Source organism: Anser cygnoides, chromosome 11 (assembly GCF_040182565.1).
Source record: "Anser cygnoides isolate HZ-2024a breed goose chromosome 11, Taihu_goose_T2T_genome, whole genome shotgun sequence".
Taxonomy (NCBI): domain Eukaryota; kingdom Metazoa; phylum Chordata; class Aves; order Anseriformes; family Anatidae; genus Anser; species Anser cygnoides.
The window spans coordinates 4,435,514-4,462,978 of NC_089883.1; the positions used below are offsets into that span (position 1 = coordinate 4,435,514).

A 27,465-nucleotide genomic window follows, 5' to 3' on the forward strand; every position below is an offset into this window, starting at 1 on the left:
AATGATGTATATGATTATGAAATAATATCCTCTATAATATACGTATCTCCCACAGTTATTCCAGCAGGTCCCAAAAATTAGATTATTTTCAATCTAATAATTTGTTTGAAATTCTAATAATTTAGACTGGAAAACACAGGATATAACAGCCTAGATATAAGTTTGCCAGTGGAGGGCTGCACAGTTTGATGACATTTAATTTTTGGACACAGGTTAAAGAGGGGTTGATTTGAACACTGAGATTTATATCTGATCATCTGGATCAGATAGGTTATCCAGAAGTGATGCGTAACATATCTGGAATGACCTGCATATTTCAAAGAGAAAATGAGTGTGGCAGCCTTTCTATAGGACTTGGTCTTGGTTGGGAGCATTTTTAATTTATTTGTGATGGGTTGAGTGTTCTGTTCTGTTAGTATATCTGCGCAGATATTTTTATGAGAATGTAAATTGTGTTGTAAGGGCTTACAGAGCATAGTATGGGTGATTAACATCTTTATAACACTAAATAAACATATCCTATTGTGGCACTTCCTGTATGCTGTATATAATAACTTACAATAACTGCTAGATGCCACGGAACATTTATCACAAGACATTTGCAACAAATCATTGAGTAAAACTTGAATTGTAGAAGAAAATGTAATTGGTTGCAGGAAAGATATTTATCTTAGATACTTGAATAGCTGCCATTACTGCAGCATCTGCATGCCTCCCAAGCTTTCATGTGTTTATTTCGATAAGACTCAGAGAAAAATGCTCTTATTCCATTTTAAAGATATTTAGACAGCTTTCAGGGTATGTCCGCATTGCAGAATGCAGTTTAATGTAGTATCTCTGAGCATGCTGTGTTATTGGAGCTGACCTGGGCTTGAGTGCACGGGAATCCTTGTTGGGATAATTCACCAATCTCCTTCCAAGGTGGAAGTCTGGCACCAGCAACCTCGGTAATCTGAAGTATGCCATCAGGCTGAATTACTTTCAAAATTAAGGGAAAGATGTCTTCAGCAGAACTTTTAGATTCAATATTTATTAAATAAACTCAAATTCCATCTCTTACGTAGACCCTTGCCTTTAATTTGGATTGTGACTGGGGGATGGGTTTCAGTGACTTGGATGAAGGCTGAGGGAAAAATATATCAAACTGGATGATGCTTTATTTTTTTCTGCTTTACTTTGTGGAATTTTGACGTGCACATTTCATTCAAATAATTGCCCACTAGTATGGGAATATTTGGCCAGCAGAGCCTAGAAAGTAAAAATATAATCCAGACCTGGATTGAGAAAGAGTCCATGTTTGCCTAGCAAAAGGAGACATTTCATAACCCCAACGGCATTGTACTTAGTGCCTAGCTCAGTTCGGTGTTGTTCAGTTATTCTTTCCAAATACCCCCAGTGGTAAGGAACCGTACACTTCAGAGGCTCTCAGCTTCTTGCAACACCCTGAATCTGTTTGATTGCAAGTCATCAAAGCCCTGAGGTTTTAGCAAGCTGGTGCTTACAGGGCAAGCCATGCAACTGAGCATGTCTATACTCCATTAATTGTGAACTGAAATGTATTGGACTTAGCCATTTTACCTCATCTTGCAACTGCAAGATGATTTTAATCACGTATGTCATGATTCACAGTGTGCAGGTGATGTGTGTAGCTCGCTGATTGGCAATGACTTGATCTCATGATCAGGTGAATGTAACCCAATGCCTTGGAAAGGACGCTAAGGCTGGGAAAGGGAAGCGAAGGAACGTGTGCTTGCTGCAGAACTTGCATTTGAAGTAGTGCTCCTCTAAGTTGCCTATAAAATGAAAATGAGAATATGAGGAAGCATAGATGGATTTAACTGAGGACCAGATGTTGACTTGAGAAATGATAACAAAAAGCAAAGTACATATGTTTGTGAGAAATCTGGAGAAATGTTTTTCCTTTAAGAAAGGCATCCATATAGATAAGGTTGTTCAAGTAATGCGGTGTGACAGTTGCTATGTCAACTAGTGTTCCCCCTCCACACATTTAAATTATTGAATAGCACAGTAAATGCTCTATAAAAGTAGCTCTATAGAACATGGTAATGCATCTCCCTATTTTCATCAAAGCCTTTTCAAACTTTTCTGACCTTTACCATGTGTTGTATGTGTCTGGACCGTGTGCCAAACCTCTGTGCAGCTCCCATTAAAGTCAGCGTTTGGTCCATTCTGTCTCCTTTGTCCGACTCAGCTGCCTTTGTAGCTCCATGTAGCAGGGATGTGTAATGGAGCAGTGGCTGTCTGCGTTTGAAAGCAGAGTGAAGGGACTGAGGGAACAGATTGAATCCACCACAGAAGGAATATGAAACTGCCATGCAAGTAAGCACATAATATTTAATGAATTGGATCTGGTGCTGTAAACAGGCATCTGCCCTTGCGTGCAATACTTTCTTCATTGTTAACCCAGGATACAAAGTGTAATGCTTTTTGGCACATGCTTTAATAATTTATTTAAAATACAAGCTAGCTAAGCAGAATCTCCAGCCTGAAAGCCAGTGGGAGCTGGTAAAGGCTGAAGCAAAAAGGGAAACTAACCTGTGCACATCAGAGACATTTGTATAACCTGAGGCTAGAACAGGTAATTGATGAATCCTATTAAAGCCATTTCACTTCATTATGTGTAAATTTGTCTCTGGCTGGCACATGGTTTTTAACTTTCTCGTTTGTCCTTATTTGGATAGCTTTGAGAGCCAGCGGAGACTGCTCTCTCTTAGGACTTGCAAGGTGTGAACTCCACATGGTTCTGTGCAGCATAATTCCTATGTTGTATTTTTTTTGGCTAAAAACTGGGATGTGAGCTGTCCTATTTGAAGACAATAAAGACACTGGTGTTCTTGAACCCCCCTGGAAATGTGACTGTGTAGTTTCTGTAGGTGGATGTCACTGATGTACAGATAGTATTGCTTTCTGCTGAAATGCCTGTTGCTTGATGTGTTGGTGGTCAGAAATGATTAAATTTCTGTCTTTATTCTAAAAACTAATCTAAACCCTATATGCTTTGAAATGACCCTGTTGTATTTTTTTTTTTTCTTTCTGAACAGGGCTTGGGAACAATTTCTATGTCACTCTTGCTGTTTCAGGCTTTCTCTTGTAAACCTAATTGTAGATAATGAATTCTATAGACAAACACGAAGGATAGGGTTTAAATACTTGATTCTGCATATGTGAAAAATCAGGAAGAGCAGAATGAAGTAGACCGCAAATTCTACATAGAACTTACACATGGACCTGAGTTATGTAGAGGTTGGCCATACATGTTTGCTCCAAGTGTGCGTTTGAACTTTTGTGATTACCTGTCCATCCAGAGATTTAGGAGTCTGTACTCTAAAGATATGGATACGTGGAAATTCAGCCACATGTGTAGCTGAAAAGGTGTTTGATACAGTGGATATGAAAACTTTCGGGCTTTACTTGCATGGCTGCCAATATGGCCATGAATGTGTGTGGGCTGGAGAAAAAATCTGAAAAAAACTTAAAGCATGTAACCTTTAGCCAGGTAGCTTTCTTTGGCCCAAATACCACTCCATATGCTACAGAACATATACTATAGAAAGTACTTTATTTGTATGGCATAGAGGTTGTTATTCCCAAAGTCACATTAATTCCTAAGAAATACCTTTACTTGATGCCTCGTGCAGTACTGAAAACCGGATATCAAGGGACATGGGGATGAAATTGAAATATTGTCATTGTTCTGTTGTCTCACAGAAGATCGGACTGGAGTCAGCTGGCGGGAGAAGTAGATCTGGGGCTGCTTGTAGAGAGGTTCAGAACCAGATTTGTATTTGTTTGCAGTTAACGTGTTCCTGTCTTTCTTTTTGTAGTTTTGGCACTTTATTTGAACCAGTGTTGGTGGCCTCTTGAAGATGTTGTAAAGACGGCTGATCCTTCTAGAGATGGGTTAATTTCGGTAAGGATGCTACTTTAAACATTTGACTTTGCCCTGGAACTTCCCAGTTAGAATAATCGTCAGTAATTGTCTCTGGTCTCCTGTAGCTCATGCTGTATAACCTGTGGGATCCGGGCTATGTGGCTCACCAAGTACTTCAAATGTCTCCCAGTACAGAGTGACATACACATTAACCCTCTCTAAACAATTTTCTGCATGCAGTTTTATGATTCATCTGCGGTATTATTCATGTTTGGTTTTAGTTTACCCTCACTGCCAATTAAAGGAATAATGAAATAAACTGGATTATTGCATTAGTAATAACTCTTCACATTAGAGTTGGTCGACTGACTGTCTGATGGGAGGTATTAGTACCCTTTGGAACAGTCTTATAAAACTATTTGTGAAACTGTTTTGCCTTGGATAATGCTTATAATGAATTCGTTTTATAAAGCAAGTTATTTAATAGTTTTTTATGCATATATTTCTTCCAAACAAATGATCTTTGTATGATACAACTATTCTTTTCATAATTTGAGAGATTTGAATATCCCGTATTCTGTTTTCAACTAAGAAGTCATTGCCTGCTGTATGTGAGCCTTGTGTTGCCATAAGTCTGTTAAGTCAGTTCTATTTCGTACACAACTCTCTATGTCCAGTTTTGGTCCTTAATGATTCTGTTCCTTTGTCTCCTTCCCCTAATAATCTGCCATACGTAGAGTTTAATTATTCAGTGAATCAAATAGCTTTTTTTGTGGGTAACTGAAGTGGATGGATTTTGTGATACAAATCCTTGTAAGATAGAACTTGGGTCAAAACCACAACCATTCAGTTTTTTGAGCATCTGCTGTATCAAGAGAGTGAAAAAATATCTGAAAACGGAAAAAAAAAATCTGAAAATAGAAAACTTGCCCCTTTATGCTCATTGTTAAATTGTTCTTGTTTGTGGAAGCTCTCATTTTCTTTTTAAACGTTCCTGTAAATGTTGTTGGCACCACTTTTTGCCTTGATGACCAATATGCTGTCCTTTGTATTCCTCCATCTGCCTGTCTTGTTGGTTGTCTAATAAGAAGCATGTCATAAAAGCTAATTGTTTCTGTTATTATGCCTAGATTATAAGGAACAGGCTCTGCATTTATGCTGTTTTGTATAGTGTCTAGCTCAGTAAGGTCATGGCCCACTGAAGTTCTTTGATGCTGTGGCAAGACATAAAATGGTGAAGAGGTGATCAGGATAGCACAGTGAATCCTGTCTGTATTTCTCCTTTGGGTAGGATTAGATTTCCTTCATCTTGTGTCCAAATCCGGGACTAGTTCATTGTGACTACAAGCAAGAGACTTCTTTTCCTAGTGCTTTATAATCCCTATGTGTGACAACAGAGGAGATATGTCAAACTTTATAAATTGTTTGTAAATTACTCTATGCCTTCTGGATGGAGGGTGGAATGCTGGGAAAATTATATTTAGTATTCTATCTGAACCAATTTATGAGGTATTTTCCCCAAATTAAGTGTACCGTTTTCCTCACCTTTCTTCCCAGAGTCTTTAATTTTGAAGATCTTCATGAAAGGCAAAATACTACTCTCTTCTTCATTTTTCTTTGGTCTGTTTTTGTTTGTTCTCTAAGGTCCAGACGTTTGGAGAAAGGATTGTCCTCTTTGTTCTGAACTATATTATTTTTGGAATGCTGGAAGGGAGTTCAGCTAATGATGCATTCTTTCTACCTCACTCTGCCACTGAGTGTGCCAAGATACTCTGGAGAAATGGTGAGGCCGTTGCCTTTTACTCGGTCAAGATGAAAGGTAAGGTCAATTTAAAGACACATTCCCATTGGCTTCTGAAAGCTAGAAATGTAATACTTGTGTTTATCTTTTAGTATAAATAATCCTGGCTCTCATTTACATTTTTATATCAAATCTCTCTCAGAATGAATCTGGGGAACAAGCCTTCCCAGAATTTGGAAGCCATCCATATTACTTTCATTTAAACATGATGGCTCCAAACTCTATTCTCAGTTACAGTGAGTGATCTGAGGTACTGTCGTATTCAAATAAAATATGCTTTAATGCAGCCAAGTAGAAGGTCGTACATGTAAGAACAAAGAATGCAAGGCCTACTCACAGAAAGGAGAACTGCATTTTGGAAAGAACGAAATCTGAAAAAACGAGTACAGTTCATCGTGGAAAAACAGTGTATCAGAAGTGGCTAGTGGCAAGGATATCCTTGGATGTGTATGGAGCAGTGGTTGGGTAGTGTAGAGAAGAACATGTATACATTAGATTGGTCCTGGAATGCTTTATCCAGTTGTGGTACTTCCAGTTTAAAGGATGATTTATTGGTAATGTAATTAAGCGTATTGCTAACTAGTGTGGAAAAGGCTTCATTAAAATAGTTCCAGGTGTGCAGTTGAGTATGTACCTTCATCCAAGAGTTGTTTGCCTGTCTGTGTTTAGGATTCATCTTGTCATCTTGACACTATCAGCTTAAATGTAGAGTAGTTGGTATCTTTGGATGTGAATGTGTTGTTCAGGTCAGCAGTCATCTGTCAAAAGGAGGAGAGTAAGAAACAAGTTGAGAGCTGTGCAAGTGTTGACTGCTTGAGATTCCAGAGGACAGTCTGAAGGTACCTTCCCTGACAGTGCCTCAAAGGGCAGCAGCAATAAGAGATGTTCTGTTCTTCTGCTGCCTCAAGATGTGCAAATTGCTTCTTCACGCTGAGGTGTAGCTTGTACACCAACTGTTCTGGTACGGTGCTACTGCACTATCAATGATGAATCGTGTCTCAGCCTATGATAAGGGAATCCGGTATATATTTGTGAATATGTTGTTAAGCTGCTTCATAATTTGCAAACACTTCAACTGCCATTGTGCATTTTCCTTTAAGTCCCGAAATATTTCTGAGCAAAGGTTTTGGAAAGAAACATTTGTATGGTCTGTAATGATTGATGCTTCAGTAAAATAAATTTACACAGTAGTCTGTTATGGGTGGAGTATTAGTCAAGTTGAAACTGTTTCTGAGTAAATTGAGAGTCACAGTTTGGTTTTAAACCAGGTCCACATAATATACAAGTTTTTTGAGTCCAGCTTTGTCAGCATCTGTCTTTTGTTGCCAGTGCTTTTTTCCTCTGGGCTGCTATATTTGTAAGCTTTTGGCCTGTGTCACAAAATACTGCAGTCTTTTGCCAAAGCATTTTCGGGAAGCTTGAAACTGATTGTATTTGCCCCTTTTTGCTATTTGCTGTGTGTATAAAAATAATTCTGCTTTCTGAAGTTCTGTGATTTCAGTTTCACATCATCCATGCTCTGGCTGATTCTGTTCCCTGTGTTTTATAGAAGAGCCAGGGATTTATTAGGCCCCAAACAGGCTAAGCTTAATATCTGCTCTCAGAAGTCATACTTCACAAAGTTGTTTTAGATTTTTTTTAAAAAACTTTGTTTTTAATCATAATTTAAGTTCTTTATCCTCTTAATGTCCTGATCAGAACATTTAGTAGGGGCAGCTTTCAGTACTAGACATTACATTTTGCTGGACCCCTGTTACAGTTTCTGGTCCTAGAAAGAAATGATCTTCCTCTGTGCCCACCATGTGGCTCTGATTCACATTCTTTTCATGCTGTGTAGCTACCTGGATATTTGGTATAATTTTATTTTCTTCAGCAGGTAATTGAGACTCTCATGCTGATGTTATATTCAACTGCATTTCTCATTTGTGGATTTTCCAATATCTACATTATTCTTCAAAAAAGCATTCTTCAGTGGAGCCAAATAAGCCAGAACAGATCTGTGCAGCATAGCTATTTGAAACATGAATAATCTGTGTGAATCATAGAAATGGTGACTAAGGAGGAGAGAGTCTGTTCTATCTTTGCTATGAATTTAGCATGCCTTTATGCAAACTAAATTTTTCAATGGACATCAGTGATTCCAATTAACCAGGTTGGCAATATTGTGCAGTCACTTTCATTTGCCAGTTCCTAGGTGGCCTGTACAAAGGGAACTTGGTAATTTTGGTCCAGTTCCACACATCCATCCATTTTATGAACATTCTTAACTGGATCTCTTTTTGTAGTCTAGCTAAAGAGGGGCAGATGGTTTCGAGCACTCGCCTTGCTCAGAGGCGCAGTAACTTTAAGTCAGTGTCCTGAGACAATTTGGCAACTGTTGACGCTGGTCATCCTGCACCTGTTGTGTAGATAAACAGAAGACTCATTCTTCAAGGCTATCACTTTTCACGAGCATTAGACACCTTTATTAAAACAAAATTTATTCATGACTACACAGATCATCACCCTAACCTCTCTGGTATGTGCCTATTCCTGTCCAATGACAGGCATGCAGCATTTACCACTGGGTAAACTAAAGATTGATGAGACGTACTAAGCCACTAATGAGGCTGATAAGACACTTTGTCACGTGCCAAGATAAATGTCTCCAATTTTATCTATGTCAGCGGCTTCCATATTAGACAGCTGAAGAGTTAGACCTTACTGAACGTAGCTACTTAAAGGTACAACAGGAAATTAGTTTCCTGTCCCTTACTTTGCAGAGGACAACCTGCAACACCTGAGATAATTTGCAGAGAGCCTTCATATAGATACTTCAGTTTTGAGATCTGTTTTATATTTTTTTTTTAAGTATTCCTTTCAGATTTTTTTCTTGGCATCCTCTACATTTGTGTGAAAACCTGAAAAAGAATGTGTTTTGTGTAGTGGGTAGGGTTAATGACCATGGTTATTGACAGTGTTTTTTGTACAATGAGACCAGGTAATTCTCTGAAAGTTGGTTGCTTTTTATTTTTGTTTATTGAAGGTTAGTAATTACTGAAAATGGATTTTTACAACCTTCACATCATTATCCAACAGTCAGGAGAATGTAGAAGATTGATCATGCAAATAAATCAGTGAGGAAGTTGGAGGATGCTGTGAGCCAGGAGTGTCTTAGTTGATTTAAGAATAAAACATAACAAAAACCCTTTGTGGTACACACGTAAAAGACTTCATCTTTTCTTATATTCTTACATATTACTGTTTCTATAACACATAGGGGTTGCCCAGTCATGCACCAAGCTGTTTCGCACAGCTTTTTTGCTGTACAAAAAGCAAAGGAGTTAGGTTGCTTGCCCTTCCCAAGCTCACTATGTGCCTTTTGTCAAACCTTTGTGCTAAAAGCGTAGAGAAAGATTGTGTTCTCTCTGACGTGAGTCAAACCAGCCTCAACAAAATTGGGCCCTCTGAGAAGGCTGTAAAACATGCAATTGAACCAGGACTAAATGTATTGGTGGCTTCTCATTCATTCTTTAGAGATGCTCCACAGATCACTGTTTGGGAACACCTGACCACAAAAACTCCGAGCTGATAGAAAGCAGACAACAAAACATCCCTGACCCAGTCTCTGCTTTTTGCGTTCCCCAGAGCCTCAGAGAGTGTAGAGGGTTGAGGTAACTGCTTTTGCGGTGGAAAATGGAGGTGTGTGTAAGTGCTGTTTGGTGTGGGGTCATTCACTGGCCATTCCCATTTTCTACACCTCCATCTCAGTAGCATGAGAGCCTACAAACCTAACTTTGCAACATCTTCAGTTTGCTCTCAGTTTTGCTATTTTCTGTGGGCAAGAACAGCACAAGCACGGCCCTGTGCCCTGTGAGAAGCCTTGAGCCAGGTCTTATTTTGGGAAGGAAGAGGCAGATGCTTTTTCTTGACTGGTTTTTCAGTTAACACAGTGTAATGCAACCTTGTAGGCTGTTTATTGAAAAGGAATATCTGACCTTTAAACAGATAACATCAGAATACTTCAAAAATGATGGTAACTTTTCTTTCAGACTGTTCTTGGAAGTGTTTACGTGAGCTAAAATCTGTTTCACACCTTTCTTTATACAAGCGTTTGCAGATTTTTTTTTTAATACTTCGGCGGCCTAGATGGCATTCTGTAGAAATAAATCCCGAAAAAAAATATGATTTCATTTTTCACTGGTTACATACATTTCTTATAGGGGAAAAAAAAAACCACAAACAAAAACCAAAACAACAACAACAAAAAACACAAAACCAACAACACAGAATTGAAGCTAACCTGACAGACAATTAGCTGAAATCTTGTTGGATGATTGCTTTTCTCTCCCTCTGTTTTCTAGCAATAATATTTTTAATGTGCATTTCTGAGGCAGACTGAAGGTTCTGGCTGTAATAAAAATTAAATGACTACATACCAGTCAAGACATGAATTAATTTAATTTTATTGAAGCCAGAACCTTTGTTCCCCTTCTCACATACAAATTCACACAATGGATTGACCTTGGGTTCTATTCAGCAGAAATATTCCCCACCCTTCACACAAGCACTCAGGCTGCAGAAGGCCTGTCCAAACATGTGTGTGCCAAGCCAACTTGTTCAGCAGGGAAACAGTCAGTATGCACAACCCTGTTTTGTTTGGGTCTGTTGGATGTGGGGACTGGCTTGTTTTTTTTCTGGTTTGTGGCTCTTTGGGAATGCTAATGGCTGTCTGCTTTCCTGCCCTTATAATATCTGTTTTTTGCTGGCTCATAAGTTGGTCGTTTGGCATTTTGTGATCTAACCAAACAGATCAAAGGCTCCCAAAGGGTAGACTGTATGACTACTTCCACCCCATCGCCAGTGTTCATATTTTTCCTGTCTCCTCCCTCATCTCAAAACTCATTCTTTGTGTTTCAACAATGAAACAAACCTCTAAATAAAATGCATGAGAGCCTAGTGGTCACCTCTGGGCCACCGTTAGCTTATGAGATCCTCCTTGCTGATGGACCAGAACTAGAGGTAAAATGGCCTTAATTCCAGAGGTTTTTGTTTGTTTGTTTTATTTTATTTTATTTCAAATGGCTGTAGGCTATGACTCTCCTAATATGCTTCCCAGGGACAAGGTGAAAAATGGCTTCATGGTTTCTTTATTTACAATGCCTTTAGACATTACAAGTTTTTGTCATCTTCTCAACACAGAATTAGTTGCACAGACATAAATCACTCAGCTCCTGGGATTGCTACCACAGCAGTCTCATAAGGATTTATAGAGACAGACTATATGAGTTAATAATAAACTTATAAGGTCACTTGCAACATGCAGGAATTCTTAAAGCTATTGACTTCCTGAGGAAAAGTTTGTCCCTTTCTTAGAATGTATGGTGCAATACTGCTGGAATACATCATCTCTGCTGGGCTTGCAGCTAACAATGGGACTGGGGATATACTCAATTTCTTGGCTCCTGAAAAAAGAATAACTACCCGTCATGTGTTACAAATATTGAAAGGTTATAAACACCACCACAAACCATCCCTTTCCAACAATGCTTTTGAACATGTGTTTGAAGTTAAGCATGCACTTTGATTAAGCAGGGGTGGACCGAGCCTGGATGTGAATGGGTTGGTTATGTAGCTACATACTCTTGTCGTATGGCTGAGGGTGTGCGACACGGATTCCTGCTAAATGATGGGCTACAGTCTTGACAAATCAGAGTCTAGAATTAAATATATTTATGTGTGCTTTGCTGAATTGGTATCCTGGAAAACAGAGTAATCAAAGGCAGGCCTTGCGTGTAGCAGCAAAAGGTACTACACGCGATCTCAAGGAACTGAAATAGACCTCAGTGTAAGTTAGCTATGTGGTTGTGATAAAGAAAAAGTGTATTGTAGTAAAAGCCTTATACTGGAATTTAGGAACAGCCATTCCAGCATTTCGTTCTCTGAAACTGTGAAATAGGTCTCAGTGAATTAATGAAAGTTTCACGACTTGAGACACTGAAAACTAGACTGGATGGTACACTAATAAGTGGTTATAAAGAAAAGCAAAGAGGTCTTGATGAGATTTAACCAAGAAAATAGAATGTCATATTTTTTTGGTATAAAGGCATGGGTATCCATTTCTATTTAAGCTGTCACATAGCCAGATAGAAGAAGCATAAAATCTTTATAAATATTTTCTAACAATGAAGATAAATCAGTGTAACGTTTCTGTGGTGACCTTATCCAGTACGTAGGTAGATGGTGAATTGATGCTGGTCATTCATTTCAGGGTTGAATGCTTGTGTTGTCAAATAGTTTGAGGCTCATTCATTTCAGGGTTGAATGCTTGTGTTGTCAAATAGTTTGAGGCCAAGAGAGTCTCTGTTCTCTTCCTGCAATCATTAAATTGTTTGCTTAAGCAGTATTAGGGAAATTTCTCTGGAAGCCTTCTACACTGTTGAGCTACATCAGGCAATATGGGCCTTCTGAGCATTTAGATCATGCTGTGCTGTGTGGCTTAATGTATTTCATGAAAAGAGTTTGTGGGGTGATTTAGTAGGATAGCCAAAAGCTAAAGGAACATATTGAGATTTTGGAAATATTTACGCCTTTAAGCCCAGTTATATATTTTCAGTTAACTTATTTTCATACATAGCTGGTGTATCGTATCTAGGTGGTCTGATTATGAAGAGTCCAATTCTGGTAAATGCTGTGGTGACACCTATCAACCACATGTTAAGCATGTGCTCTCAGTTTAATGGCACAAATCTTCCTCTTGGAAAGCGTTTTACTTCTCTCTGGAATCACTACTGTCTACGCAAATGCACTTTAGTAGGTGGCAGCCTTATAGCCTGTGGTGAGGTATCAAAGGAATGTTTGTGGTTAGAATCACACAGCAGTTAGTTACTGCAGCAATACTAGTTTTGTTTTCAAATTAATGTATTTTTTTCCATGTCTATTTTACAGGGAGCCTATGTGATGGTACTACCAGTCAATGTTACTTGCTGCCCGTTTTGGATACTATATTTGTCCAGAGAAAATACAGAAGAGGTGGCCTGGGGATGAAAATGCTGCACGATTTCTGTCAGTCTTTCAAGGCTGAGGATGCCTTGGGGATCAGTTGCCCTATTTCTGCTGCCATGTATCAAGGTAAATTGTTTGATGTGGAAACGTTAGGTAAGGGTCATGCATAATGTATAAATTTCAATATGGTCATGGTAGGATTTTCTTAACTGTATGAGAGTGTTCAGTGCACTTGTCTGAACTTAACTGTTTTTAGTATGCAACTGATTACTTTTCTTGAGACATCTGGAATTTCGTGTAGAAAGGTAGGCCAGTATTTATTTAAGTCAATTAGAAGAGTAAAACCCATACCACTTATATGAAAGTTTGCATTCTTATCTCACCGTGTCTTAGAAATAGAACTATGTCATTGCCCTCAACAGTGACTTACACATTGTTTAACACCAGAGAGAAGAGTCATAAGATGTTGTCAAGCCTACACTATGCACGTAATGCTCTTGTAGATACTGCATTTGTAAGAAATTATATTTAACAAACTGCATACCTGGGTTCTGCTCATTCATCCAGTCTCATCAGTACTTTTTTCATTATTGTCCGTCTTTGAACATTTGCCCCTTTCAAAAGATTGCTAAGTAGTTATATATCTTCTCTGTGTTCAGGTTGGAGTTTTTGCTAGTAAAATTTACAGAAAATATCACTGATAACATTATTTGTAAAACTTTGTTCTTTGGAGGAACGCTTTTCTAAAAAAGTTAGTTTCTCTCTTTGTGGTACAGAGTCTACGTATTGAGTACATTGAAGTTGTTGCCTATTTTTCCTTTCACTGGCACTGCGATCTCATACTTGGACAAAAGATCGCAACCTTTGCTCTAAAACTCTGTATAAAATGTGCACACTTTTCACTAGTATGCTATGTATAATTGTATAATAATATATTGTATAGTAAATGTATAATAAAAATATTCTATAGATGCCTGAAATGAGGCAAAGAGACATTTAGCAAACATCTATATCTTTATATATATGTTACTTTCAGTAGCTTTTATTGAAATGAGTAATTTAGCATGGATATCTTTGGATAAAATTAATGACAGTGATCTGTTCATTACTGTAAAACAGATGTTATGTTAACAGAGATTGGGTTTTGGTTTCAACATCCCACTGTTAAACTCAACTGAACGTTGAAGGTAAATGACCCATTTAAATTCATACTGCAGTGTGATGGACTGCAGCGGACTGAGGAGAGCGCAGAAATCATCTTCCTGTTTTACAAATGATAGAACTGATAGAATCCTGGTTAAGGGAAGTTTTAAAATCTGCATTAAATTTTTCGAACTATTTATCTTGCAAAATATTCCTCCTCTTGGTTCTGCAGACTTCCTAGGGAAACTGCTAAATGGGACAGATTTCAATTTGATAAGATAACCAAACCGAAAGTTGATTGTATACTCAAATGTTAATATTCAGTGTACAAGCAGTGGTGGGAATCTGTGGGAATATGGTTTCTAAAGGTGACCATGCATCTGACACAGGTAGTCTTGTTATTTCTGTATTAGTTCTTCCTATTTCCTGTTTTCGCAATCCAAAGAAGTAAATGAACCCTAGCAATGAAGCATAAGTAGCAGTAATAAAATGGAGGGTGGTATTGATGCAAGAACAATCTGATATGATTTTTTTTATATATAAATAGAAAATAAAGTAGCATTCATAACCATTAAAGCTGGAAGATACTGAAGCACTATTCATTTCAGAGTAGTGAGGGCAAAAAACCCCACACTGCTGCTAATCTCAAACCTGCTAAGTGTCTGGAGGTAGTTCTGCGATGCAAGGCCTCCAGAAGCATTGTATTTCTGTGCTCACAAGGAAGTAATCTAGACTGAAGCTGATGGACAGAATTCAGTCATTCATGTCTGGGCCATTCCACATACATTTTTCCTAAAAGCTCCACCTAAAAGGAAAGAAAGGAAGATGCGAAGAGGGAAGAAAAGATTTCCAAAGGAACTAATCCAAGTAGGTCTCAGAGAATTTCCAGGATAGAATAGACTCCCTCTTCCGCTGTACTTTTCATCCATTCATGCTTTTACCCTTTGGTTTCTCCTGTTCAGTTTGCCAGAAATTCTTGCAGACTTATCCTGAGGAGCAGAAGCGACTGTGGGAGGTGGAAGCACCAGGAGATTGGAGCCAGCGAGTGAATATCTGGTTAAAAATTCAGATGGAGTCATCCCCTTCAGGAAGTGAGTTAAATAGTGTGAACTTGGCCACTTTAGTTATATAAAGATATGAATTAAAATCAAGGATTAGGCAGTGATAATATAAAGATGGTTTTTCTGTTGTTTGCACTTGGAGAAACTACCGAGTGTGTAGTCGAGTTCACTGGTGTTTTCCCAATAAACAGGACAATTCTTAGAAATTATGAGGTAATGAAATTGAACTACAGAGCATCTGAGAGATACTGAACAAAGCACAGTCTTGGCATAGAGTGTCTGTAACTCCCATTACAGTGCATTTACAGCAGGGTAGAAGTTAGCCCAAAAAATTCCTGTTGCACAACACAATGTCTGGGTTATGGAGAGGGGGTTGTTCCTCTGCAATTATTACAAAGGATAAATTTATATTGTCAGTGGGCAATGTGTTTAATTACCTTCAATTTGCTGCCAGTACCATTCTTGGATGGAAACACAAACATTTTCATTACGGCTTTTGGAAGATTCAAATACTCTCCTACAGGGTAAATCCTTCTTGCTGGGAGCGTTTCTTGCCTGCTTCATAAAAGATAGTGACAGAGTAGGAAACCCTTTTGACAGTTCATATGGGGATCTTGTTGATGTAGTCTGTTCAGCTGGCCTGGGGATCCAGCCAGGCCCCCTCTGCTGCCTGCACACAAGCTGTGATCAGCGGTAGATTCCAAAAGAAGGGCACACATTGTCTCTTTCTGGAAGTGCAGCAAGGAGTGCTGCAGAGCAAATTGCTCCCATCCCTTCCCACATCTATCCTACTTTGTGCTGGCTTGGGGACCTTCAGCTGAGACATTGCATTTCATCTTGTCTGCAGAACCCCACAGGAGAGTTAAGCCAGAATTTTGCCTTAGGCTGGATTTTCTCTGAAGCCGTTAAATTTATGTTCCTCATGCTTTAAACCAACAAAATCTGGTGTTGCTTTTTCCTTTAATCCATCTTGCTCAGTTCAGTTTATTAATGGCAATTGAAGAGAACTGTGATCAGATCATCAAAAAGAAAGCAGATCCTGGAGGAGAGCATAATTTCATTTTTCATTTTGCCATCTTCTACAAAAACAAACAAACAAAGAGAAACAACCCAAAACATAGGTAAATGTAATTCCATCAGGGTGGCTGTCAGTAAAAAATGCACGTGAGGCCTGGGAACTGCCTTGAGGGGATAGAAGTTAGGTATTTTTATCTACAAAAAGAGGAAGGAGGAGAAGTCTAAACTAGAAATGTTAGAATGGGAGAGTAAGGGGTGGGGGATGGCAGGGGGCTGTCTGATATATAGATTGTGAACTGCAGCGTGATCTTGATAGTGGAAGAGAGGAGAAGCCAAGTGAACTTGGCACTAAAATATATAATAAAAATCTGCTTTTTAAATGTTACTCTGCACTCTGGTGCACAGCTCACTGGGCAGCACTTCCCTTTGCACAGAATGTGCTGAACAGGCTTTATTTCCACTGTCCTCAGTGGAAAATCAACCCTCTACACAAATAGTATTTAAAACTGTAATATAGGTATCACATATATTTTACCTATGGAATTTACTTGCGTGTTTGTACCGTGAATATTATGTACCCAGGAAATTACCAAGGGAGAGCACAGGACAGGTAACACCTGCTAAGACTAGGGGAGGGTTTCCTTGGTTTTGCTTTGTCTTAAAAGAAATGTAAAGCCTGCATAGCTTTGTCTGATAGCTGGTGAGGAAATAATGAGAATTTTCCAGGGCTTCCTGCTGTCTGATAGCAGATAGTAGATAAAGCAGAAATATTTCCTGATTGCAGGAATCATGTGCTATGCAGGAGGACCTGTCATGCTGCTTACTGTATACCCGAAGAGAAATTTGTGTTTCTAGAGATGCGGTGTAGAGTCACAGAGAGGAAAGTGATGTGGCGTAGAATGGAAACTGAGTTGTACCCTTACCTGTTGTTTCATATGGGCACACTCATTTGAATATGGGGTCACTTGGGAACATAGTGTTTCATTCCAATGTGCTCTTTATGTAGAAAGAAAAACGCAATGTAATTCAACATCGTCAGCTCCAATCCGAATCTATGGCAACAACCCCAAAAATAGATGGGCCTTATTCTGCTGTGATTTCTTAGATCCCTGTCAACATTTGCAATGCTATGTTTTGGAACAAAATTATTGGGGAAAAAAAAGAAAAAAAAAATCTCTTTATATTATATTGTGTCTTTCGAGAGGAATGAATACAGTTAATGCTGTTGTAAGAATTTTACAATCAAAGGTATTCCAGAAAGGTTTCTGCAACCTTGAGGTCAGAATTTTTAATTTTGCAAGGTTATGTGGCTGCATCTAGTGGCTGTACAGGTAAACTGCAGCGCTCTTGGTACTTCAATTTGGATGTGTGCAGATACATAGTGATATTTATACAGATATCTCTGCCTGCTTGTATACACATATCTATAGAGTTCCTTAGTGTTTTATCACCCATAGCTGCAATCATTCATACTGAGTTAATTCTTACTGTTTGAAAAATGGAGAGATTTATTTACAGCAAATAGCCCCAGTAATAGGAACATAGTGACTTTTTTCTCCTGGGGCTGATTGGAGGAACAGGAATCATTTACCATGATTATCTGTTTGATTTCTAGCTGCAGAATCTATAAGGAAGTGAGTTGAGCTGTTTTAAAATAGTTTAGGAGTACATATAAAGCATGTAAATGTGAAACTAATGCAAAAAAAATAAGCAGACTGAGCAAGAATTTAATCGATTTCAGATGATTGCTTATAATCCTTTATCTCAGTTGGTCAGACTATCTGCATTTTCTGGAAGGGAAGAAGGATAGGACTATTCTGGCAATGAATGGATTATCAATTTAGCAGAACTTTGAAGTTAAGACCCAGGGTCATTTTGTTTCTAGTATAGATGTTCACCTTAAGAAGTAAAAAATAAGATTACGATGTTTAAATACTCACTTGGAACAGAGCAATAGCACTGGTTTGGCCGTGCATGTAAAGTCTGTGCAGTTTAGTATTGTCTGGTCTTTCTCCCTTTCTCTTCAAATAATCAAAATCAGATCTACTTAGTGCTACTTGGCTGTTCTTTGCTAATTGTGGACAGTATACCTCATTATTAATCATTAAGATTATTCTGAAACAGTGGAAAAATGGCCTACAGGCTCTCTTTGATTTGTTAATGTGATACTTTAATCTGTGAGGCTGATGAAAGCTAGGAAAAGACAAATACAGTCAAAAACGTATTTTGAACAATTTATAGATAGGAAATTCTTATACAGTAACTGAAGAAGTGTTCAGGTTGCATCTACAAAACACACCTCTGTGTGATAAGATTAGTTGGTTGGTTTAGGAATACTTTCAAAAATGGAGCTTTAAATATTTAAGTGCCAGTCAAGAAGCTGTTAAATTTGTTTCTTGATCAAACAGATTTAAGTTGTCTTTCGTGGTAGTGTCGTCATGCACCCTTGTTTGCATAATTAGCAAAAGCAAGGAGGGTTGAAGGTAGCATTCACATGAAGGTAGCATTCACATTCACAGCAACAACTATTTTTCTGTTGTTTTTTACATGAAAATTTACATGGAAGTCTGCTAACATTTTTTTTCACTTTTATCTCTTTGTGGGGCAAAACTATTCATCTCATTTCTCCAGAGGATGAAGAAGTCTCTTATGGAGAATATTCAACCTAGTAAACAAAGACAATCAGATGCAAACCAGATGAATAAGGTACAGTGATTAATTTGCCATTTTATGACTTGCTTTTTCATTGGTGGCCTTTTCCCTTTTTACTGAAGTAGTGAGTTTTAATACGAGAAAACATCACAAATAACTATAGATGTTTTTTTACTGCTGGCCCATTGATTTATATAGCTAATCAGTAGTGGTTTGAGATAGTATAAATAGTGAAGTCCAGTTCTCACTAAATGTTTTAGTGTGATGAACTGTAACCAAGCTGGCATACAGCAGATTGCAAGGTTTGCATATATGATGGCTTTCTGAATTGAACTGTTTTTTTTTTTTTCCCTTTGCCTCTACAGTGGCTTGTAGTGGCTCGAGCCTTTAGAATGAGGAAGACAAGTTCCTTACAGTCCTAATTGCTTTATGCCACTACTGAGCTGCACAGCTGACTGTTCTTAGTTTTTTGCAGGATAGAGGCCTAAGACAGGCCAAAAGGTCTGAATGGAGCCTCAGCCTAGATAGGGGAACGTACAAGAAATCACAGTAGTGAAGCTTTTTCACATAATAAAGAAAAAGGAGAGAGGAAATGGAAGCAAAACAAAGTGCTGTAGGAGTTGTTTCCCCAGCACATTCTGGCTGCCGCACAACAATTAAATCAGTTTGTTTTCTCCAGATATGTGTCTCCTGGGGGAGCTATGGCAGTGCTTGCCCCTGTGGTGCATGTTCTTGTGTTATGTTTTGTGGTCATGGCTTCAGAGCCCACCCAGTCAGATCAAGGCTCTGTGCACTTCCAGTTTTCTTTACACTGACACTTTTGGAAACACAGGCAGAGCAGCAGGAGTGAAACTGTTCTATACAAACAGTGCATCTAAGTTTTTTGCCTTGCTTGCTTGTGGTGGCTTTGGTTGACAAAGGCATTTCATACTGATATCAAGTTGCTGCTTATGTTGCTTGTGTATTATTTGGTTTTCCCTGTGTTTTGGTTCTAATTTCAGGGCGTCGAATGGATTCTTGATCTTGGGAAAGTGGCAGGAGATGCCACAGGAAAAAAAAGATGACACAGCAATAGCAAGGACTCTGAACTCTCAGGGACCTGAATGACAGGACATAGAACAAGGTGGAAGCAATAGTCAGCAATGCAAAGGATTCAGAAAGGATTCAGGTCCTGGGGACTTAGTTGGAGACAAGGCCACCAAACAATTCAGAATTATGCCATAATTGCACTCTCAAAAATCAGCAAAATCTCAGTATGGTCTTCAAAAGTTGTAATTGACTATTCATAATTTGTAACGCCAGAGAGATTTCTTCAGGTAAGATACAATTTTTTTTTGCAAGACATTCTCCATCTTGTGTTTTGTCTTAATAAAGCTTTTGTTTACTAGTTGTCTTTTCTTTTTCTTCTTACCAAGAAATTAAGTAGCAGTTGAGCCTATTTATTTCCCCGCTCTGAAAAGATTTTAATGGATTGCATGAGATGTCCAAAAGGGAATAATTGGAGGGCTTGTAGATACTGATGTAAGAAGATATTTCTATGGAAACCACATCTTGCATTATGGAAGAGAGATACTGTAACACTCGTTGGTATCAGAATGAAAACTGTAACCTTCCTTTCAAAGAGAACAATAGGTGTTTCATTTGATTTCATGTGAGCTTTTCTAGCAGAAAAATCTGCCTAAAACTCTGCGGTGGACAGGAGGTTATGCAAACTCCGTTAATGCAGAAAAAGTTTGGTACACAGAAGAGTGAGTAAGATATAGGCCTTAAATGGCCTTTAAATTCAGGCACTGTGATCATACTACAAGTAATTTTAGGGCTTAGCAGTTTGTGTAGATTACATATTGTGTGTTGTATTTCTTGTAGGATCTTTCCTAATTTTTTAGATTTAATTAATGTGGAAGTATGACATATTTTTCCAGATTACTCCGGTTATGGCTTGATAAAGAAATTTTATTCACCACAAACTGATTCTGTATTAGATTTTTTTTTTTTTTAGTGAGGAATTTCTAATGCTTGATTATTGTATTTATGGTTAAGGATGACGCTCCTAAGGATCAGATCTTTAGTCCATTGGAGGAGAAGTCTTTGCAAAGACGTGGGCCCAGTGAGGAACAGTAGAATCTTTGTGAACCTGAATGGATTCAGCAGCCTGAATTCTTACATTGGAAGAAGGAACTAATTCAACATTTTGAGGAAGGCAGTTCTCTAGGCAGACATTGTAGGTATATTGTAGGGATGTATATTTTTTCCTCCATCTATTGCATAATTCCTCACATGTATCCCTGTCACCCTGATTTTATTTAAGAACCATAGGTTGTGATTCAATATATCAGTTAATCCTATATCCAAGTAACTCCTCCCATGTTCAGCTGCTCTGTAAACCATATACCTGAAATGCAATGAAATCAGATCTTTCTAGATATCCCTTCAAAAAGAAAACAAAAACAACAAACAACAAACCAAAACAAAAACCTATGCTTAGAAACTACAAGTTTCTGTCAAGAAAACATATAACTGATAACATAAACTGATAACATATAGCCTTAATCATGTTGCTATGGTTCTTTTGTCTCAAAGAGAATCAGTTAGGACTGACTTCACAGTTCATCTTCTGGTTGTTGATTCATCACATCACAAAGGGAATGTTATAAAGACTGCTAGAAACCAAATGTCCTCCTGCATAGCAGCCTACTTTCTTACTCAATGTGTGGTTTAATACATACAGATTTTTTTAATACAATATTAATCAAGAATTGTAATGCTCGTTGCTCATAAGTTCGCATCTTATTCAGAGAGACTTCAAAGCTACAACTTCTAAGGTCCTCCTTAACAGTACTAAACTCCTGGGCTACAGGCTGCAGGAGAGCAAAAAAATTCTATGATTGTATGATTCTTGCCCTGTATTCTTTCAGAAATGCTGACTTGCAGAATTTACAGCCTGAATATTGATTTTGTTTCTTTTTTGTTTTTCTTTGTTGTTGTTATATTAGTGCTTTAAGGTATCTGATTCATTTAGAAGCTTGGATCTGCAGCTTGGTCTTGGCAGTCTGAAGCGCTTCTTAGTGAGATCACAAGAACCCTAAGAGGGCCTGGAGCAGAAATAGATCTAATACCTTCACTGTCATAAGAGAATGTAATAGAAAAAGCAGTACAAATTTCTCACAGTGAAAATTCTTGTGTCTAAAAGAAACCCGTGTTTTTTCATGGGTAGTATGATTTCAGAGTGCTGATAGAGTTGGCAAAGGTTTGAATGAGCATTCAGATTTTTGGACTTACATTTTCAAAACCTTGTATTTAAATTATTTTTGAATCTACACTCTGGTGGTTGTGAGTTGATGTGGTGGCATTTCTCCTTATGAGGCAAGGTAAGTGTGTGTGTGAGAGAGGGATGGCAGTACCTATCTTATGGGCATAGATGCTTAAGTCTGGCCTACGAGTAAGAAGTTAAACATCAGTGTTAGTGTTAGCAGTGATCTGGGTGGGTGGGTGCCAACTAAACAAAGTACTTGAGTCACTCTCCAAAAAAGTAAACATGAACTTTAATGCTAGAAATTTCATTATGTTCATCCATCACGGTGCTTTATGTAATGTAAGCCAGACAATTTCATGCATTGTTGCTGTATCAGAAATCATTGGTTTTGGTTGAAATGCAACTTTTTTTTTTTTTTTAATCCACGAGGATTCTTTCTGTGAGGGGATAGATTGTGATTTAGTCATGACATCAGTGAACAGCGCTGAGATTTTTGGATCTGTCTCTGAGGCACATTTTCCAATCCTTGATTCATTCTTTTTGTCTTTTCAGGTAGGTTTTCTAATTTTTGAAATTCCTTTTAGAAGCCTGAACATCGTCAGAGACCCATTTCCAGTTAAGATCACCCTGACAGTTATAGGCGAGCATTTCCCAGCTGCTGACTCCTCTGGTTGTAAATCATCACAGGATTCTTTCATGCTGGTGGGTGTCTTAGTGGTGAACATGCACTGTAAAAATTATACGACACAGGTATTAAGATGTATTTATTTTAATGTGTTGTCTTTAATAGGCACACTTTATTACTGAAATGTGGAGTCGATCTAGCATCATTATAATGTTACCACGAGATGGCACCATTACATAGCTTAACAGCGTCACCATGTCTTAGATGCTTGAGACAGTGCCCAGGATTTAAATACATTGTGGGTTGGCTTGACTTCTTCAGAGGAAGGTTACTTGTTCAGAGAGAGGAGGATTAGGGTGCAGTAAAGCTTGTCGTGTGTTTGCCATTCAGTCTCATTGTATCTGTGGAGATTGTCCTGAGTTGGGACGGTGTTAAAGGTTTTCAAATAGTTGTGAAGCCAAGATGAAATCACAGAGTAGCACAAATTGAAACTGCACCCAGATGGTGTCCCTTCATACTCTTGTCTCATCAGAACCCTGGGTAGGACTTTTTCATTTCATGGATTCCCAGCACTAGATAATTCTGTCTCCATTGTTTGACAAATAATTTAAGAATTTATTTTTCTGTTTCTGACCCTCCTCTATCACATACTTTGCTTCAGAGTACTACTGAGTGCTTTCTGTGCCTTTCTTTTCATGTAATAACAGCTGCCATGTAATAGGCTGTGAACGTTTCAGCATTAGAAAAGCAAAGACGTTCTACTTGCCATAAAGGCTAAGTTTCTTCCTTTGCTACTATTTTCTATGTGACCATTCCAAAGGAGAGAAGAGCAGATGAAGAAAGCAGAAGATTATTTATTCATTTATTTATTTTAATTTTTGAAATGTTTAAAGTTTAGTTGAATTGATATAGTAAAACTTAGGTGCAAAGACAAAGTTGTCCATTAAAGGCAGTTCACCGTCTTAATCAAAGGCTAATGCAGACATTTCAAAGTAAGTCACTCTCTGTTCTTTCACTTGCTCTGTGTAAGCCCAAAGCTAACTCTGTCTTTGGAGTGATTTCCCAGTTCCCCAGGCCTGTACTATCCCACTCCATGATCAGTGTGGCATGATGCATCTGTCTGCTAAAAGATAGGAGCTCTCTCCAAGTCTTAGAGTTTATCACATCAGTAAGTTGGGCTAAAGTCCTTCCCTCCCATCTCCATGATGACATTAATGTATTATGGGGTCTGTTTGACCGTTCATAAACTGTTCTTGAAGGATGTGCTTGAGATCGTCTTAAAAATTCTGGAACCTTTCTGCTGTGTTTTTTTTTTTTTTGGAAAACTTTTAGAGTTTTAGAAATACAAATTAAACGTTTCTAAAGAACCACTTTTCAGCAGTATTACTTGAGCATTAGAAGTGACCCATCCAAGACTGTCTTATAAGTAGGAGGCAAAATTAGGGGAAAAAAGGGCTAGCTTGTCTGAAAGATAGACTAACCTGGCACCGTTGCATTGGATGTGTCCAAATAAAGGTTCAGTGACATCCTTAGAGCTGAGTGCCTGGCTGATGTAATTGGGATTGATTCTGTCTAAATGACCCATGTTCCTAAAGAAAGTCTGGTCAGTTGCATTGGAATCATTTAGGGGTGTTCAAATCACATTTTAGCATCCTTCATTACCTAATTATGACCTTCTTAACATTGGCATATCACAGATGTTGCAGAAAAGAGAGAGACAAAATTAATATGTACAAATAGAATTTCTGTTTTGCAAACCTGTCACTCAACTGCATAAACAAAGAGTGCATCCATATATAGATAGTTGCTTGGTATTAACTTAGGCTTTCCTTCATGTATTTCTTGCTACAGATGAGCATGCAATAAAATTTTAAGTACACAGGAGACAAAATTAGGAGTTTGTAATTAGCCTGCTTTTCAATTTTTCCTCTTGCAATCCAACTTGATGGTAAAGTTCCTGCTTAATCTTCCCTATTCGCCTTAGACTTTATCCTTGCCTTATTGAATTTTTGTGCCTTGAAGGTGTTTTGTCTTTTTTTTTTTTTTTGGTGGTGGTGTGTTTTTGAAGCAGTCTTTTTGGTTTTAATTGAAAATGGAGGGTTCATTTTTTTGGAAGATCAGTAACCTCCATCTGGAAGGATTCTTTTCTTGCAGCCACTTGACATGTAGATGAAGTTGAACTTCTTTTTTAATTCTCAGGGAGGAGATCAGAGGTTGCATTCACCATACATTTGGGGATGTCAGTATTCATTCAACAACATCTGATTTGTAAATTAATAGCTCAGCCTCTCTGGACTGTGGTATGTTAAAGGTCAGTGACCATGAGCGGAGAAACACTTTGGAGCTATTTGTGCCCTCTGGTAAACAGAGCGGCCCTGGCTTAATGGCATTAGTTCCATGCTGCTTTTAGAAGATAAAGATGTGCAGCATACCTTCAATCCCCCTACCTAGAACCAGTAATCCCCTCCCAGCTTTCTGCAGGGAGGGAGAAGAAGAAACCTGTTCCTAAAAGGATTAGTTCAACTGACTCACTTTCGAAGTTTCTTCCTCCTTGGCATGTCCCTTCTCTTCCGAGCCTTTGATAGCTATCTTAACTAAGATGCATTTTAGGTAAATGACATCTTCAAGCTGCACAATACAAAGGAGCCTTCTGATTTCCCCATCCTCTCTAGATCCTGGGGCTGGCTCAGTCTTTTTTTAAAGCTGTTTCTCTTGTGCTGCATGCAGAGCCCATCTGCTGTAATGCAGACTGAAATGCTGCTTTTATCCTTGTTTGCGTAGAAGGTTGGTGGGTAAATCAATTGGAGTGAAAGATATACTGTCCCTCTTTGCTCCATGTCACAGGCACAAATATCTTCCTTTTAAAGTGTCTCTTGGTAGAAGCCAAAGCCTTTGGCACAAGCCACCTCTGCTAGTCTGACCCCTTTTGTGCATCTGGAATGGAGGAGCACCTCTGAGAAGCACAGAACAAAACCAGCAAAATAGCAAGAGAAGAGGTCACGAAGGTGTCTTGCTCCCTGTAGACATCAGAAGTTTCTGCAAGATGATACTTAGCATGTCCTGCCTGAACGGTTAAGGCATCAAAGACACCGGCACTTCGATAGGTAATATCCTTGGGATAGATCGCAAAGCACATTGCTCTGCCATGCTGGGGGTGGGAGGGAGGGACCTTATGCCTTTCTACTCATTGAGGTGAGTGAGACTGAGAGCTTCAGAGGGCCTTTGGCTTCCAACAGATGGATGTACCATGCTGTGCTCTGGCCTTGCCTGGCTTCTGACTTACAGGCCTAAGCGTGCAGTGATGTTGCAGTCCTGCAGAGGAATGGGAAGGCAGGTTTCTACCAAAGACAGAGCTGACATGAGTTGCAAGCAATAGAAGTGCTTGATTTTTGCCTCTGTACTTTTGCCTGGTCACAGCCTTGCAGTGGCATGCTCTCAGATCAGCCACTCTCTCTGATGCAACGTAATTACAATGACAGAGGTGATTCCCTGTCCCCTGCCATTCCAGCGATGGGGTCTGAAGGGGAGGTAAGGCATTCTGATAATTCACCTCTCAACTTAGCAGGGTCAGGACAAACAACCATGCCAAGGGGAAAACCCACTGGTATTAGAAATCCAGGAGGCAGGCAGTGTTCTGCTGTTCAGAGACCAGAAGTGCGGGGTGACACAACCCTGGCAGCTTAGATGCTGGGTTATTCTGTGTATTTGTAGCAGTGGATTGGTTTAACACAGACCAGAAAGAATCATCTTTGCCAAATCTCATGGTTGAACCCCTGCCCAGGACAATAAGCTCATACAGTGATGACATGAGCTGAGTTGTGTTCTTCATTGTTGTTATAGATTATACACGGTCCCTTGATTTCATCTGCAATTTTTCATGCGCAGACGCAGTTCTGCTTCTCTACTTTTGTATCCTGCCCAGGAGTAGCGTGGAGCCTCAGACGAGTGTGTTTACCTTCACAAAACCCTGCCAATAACTGCAATTGATTCAAAATGACTTACCCCAGATTCACTTCCCTTATTTAAAAATAAACATGGACTGCCAGTTTTTATATATAATGCCTTAGAAAAGAAAAGTAAGAAAACAACTGAAAATAGGACTCAGCTGATATACAGGCACATGATATAATGCCATTTTGGCTAAAATCTCTCCTGGAACTCAACCAGGGTGAGACTCACTGTGTTGCTGCTTTCTGATGCTGACCTTATTTGTACAACAACCATATCAGTGTGCATCAGACCTGGCTGTCCAGCCACAGCCTCTGGGTAGATCGACCCCACTGAGTCCTGTTGGTGGATTATTTGTGAGAGCCAGCATCCCACCCTGCACTGCTGCTAAGGGTGCAGTTTGAACCCAAGGATGCTCACACTAAACTTAGTAACCGACCCATAGTACCACTTGTTGAGAAATGCTATGTGAATCTGTGGCTTCCGGTGCTGAGGAGTGAACTCACTGTGAGCAAAAATTAGCGAGGATGTATGATAGGCTTTATTAAATTCCCTTAAAGCTTTCCAAGTCATTTGCAGAGGCACAGATGTGCCTCAGTGAGATGATAGGTTTGGGAAGAGAATGAGTATGTTGGCTTGGAGAATGGAGGGCGATGAATTAGAGCTCCTTTGTGGAAGTACGTCTCTTTCTGTACCAAACAGTGGTTTCAACTTTACTAATTAATGTTGTTGTTTTTCTTCTTACTGTAGTGTAAGCTGTCCTAGTCTGACCTATTGGTTCATGAGATAAAAGGGGTTAGCTAATCAGAATGGAGATCCCCTCTACAGGCTTATCCAAATCTTTACTAAAAGTATAATATCCATGAACACAAATAGAACAACACATCTAAGAATTATGTATCTGGGAGTTTAAAGGGGGTGGTGGTGTTTAAAAAAAAAAAAAAAAAGTCCGTGTTGCTTTGAGGTTATTTTAAAAACTGAAACTGAATAGGTCAATACCCCTTAAGCTTTTTGGTCTTTAATTCTCTTAATGGTATAGCAAAAATCGTTAATTGTATTATTAAAAAAGCTTTGAAGACTGTATTAATG

General features: G+C 38.7%; 1 protein-coding gene across 1 annotated transcript in view; it reads left to right on the plus strand.

Annotated features, from left to right (window-relative positions):
* Positions 1 to 27,465, plus strand: part of LOC106036443 (protein FAM169B) — a 269,050-nt gene that overhangs the window by 18,746 nt on the left and 222,839 nt on the right. Inside the window, exons 4-10 of the mRNA XM_067003776.1 lie at positions 3,846 to 3,931; positions 5,537 to 5,711; positions 12,621 to 12,803; positions 14,783 to 14,911; positions 18,530 to 18,604; positions 19,552 to 19,866; positions 22,356 to 22,505. Of these exons, the coding sequence (XP_066859877.1) occupies positions 3,846 to 3,931; positions 5,537 to 5,711; positions 12,621 to 12,803; positions 14,783 to 14,911; positions 18,530 to 18,567 (611 nt within the window). The 3' untranslated portion in view covers positions 18,568 to 18,604; positions 19,552 to 19,866; positions 22,356 to 22,505. The remainder of the gene's footprint in view (positions 1 to 3,845; positions 3,932 to 5,536; positions 5,712 to 12,620; positions 12,804 to 14,782; positions 14,912 to 18,529; positions 18,605 to 19,551; positions 19,867 to 22,355; positions 22,506 to 27,465) is intronic.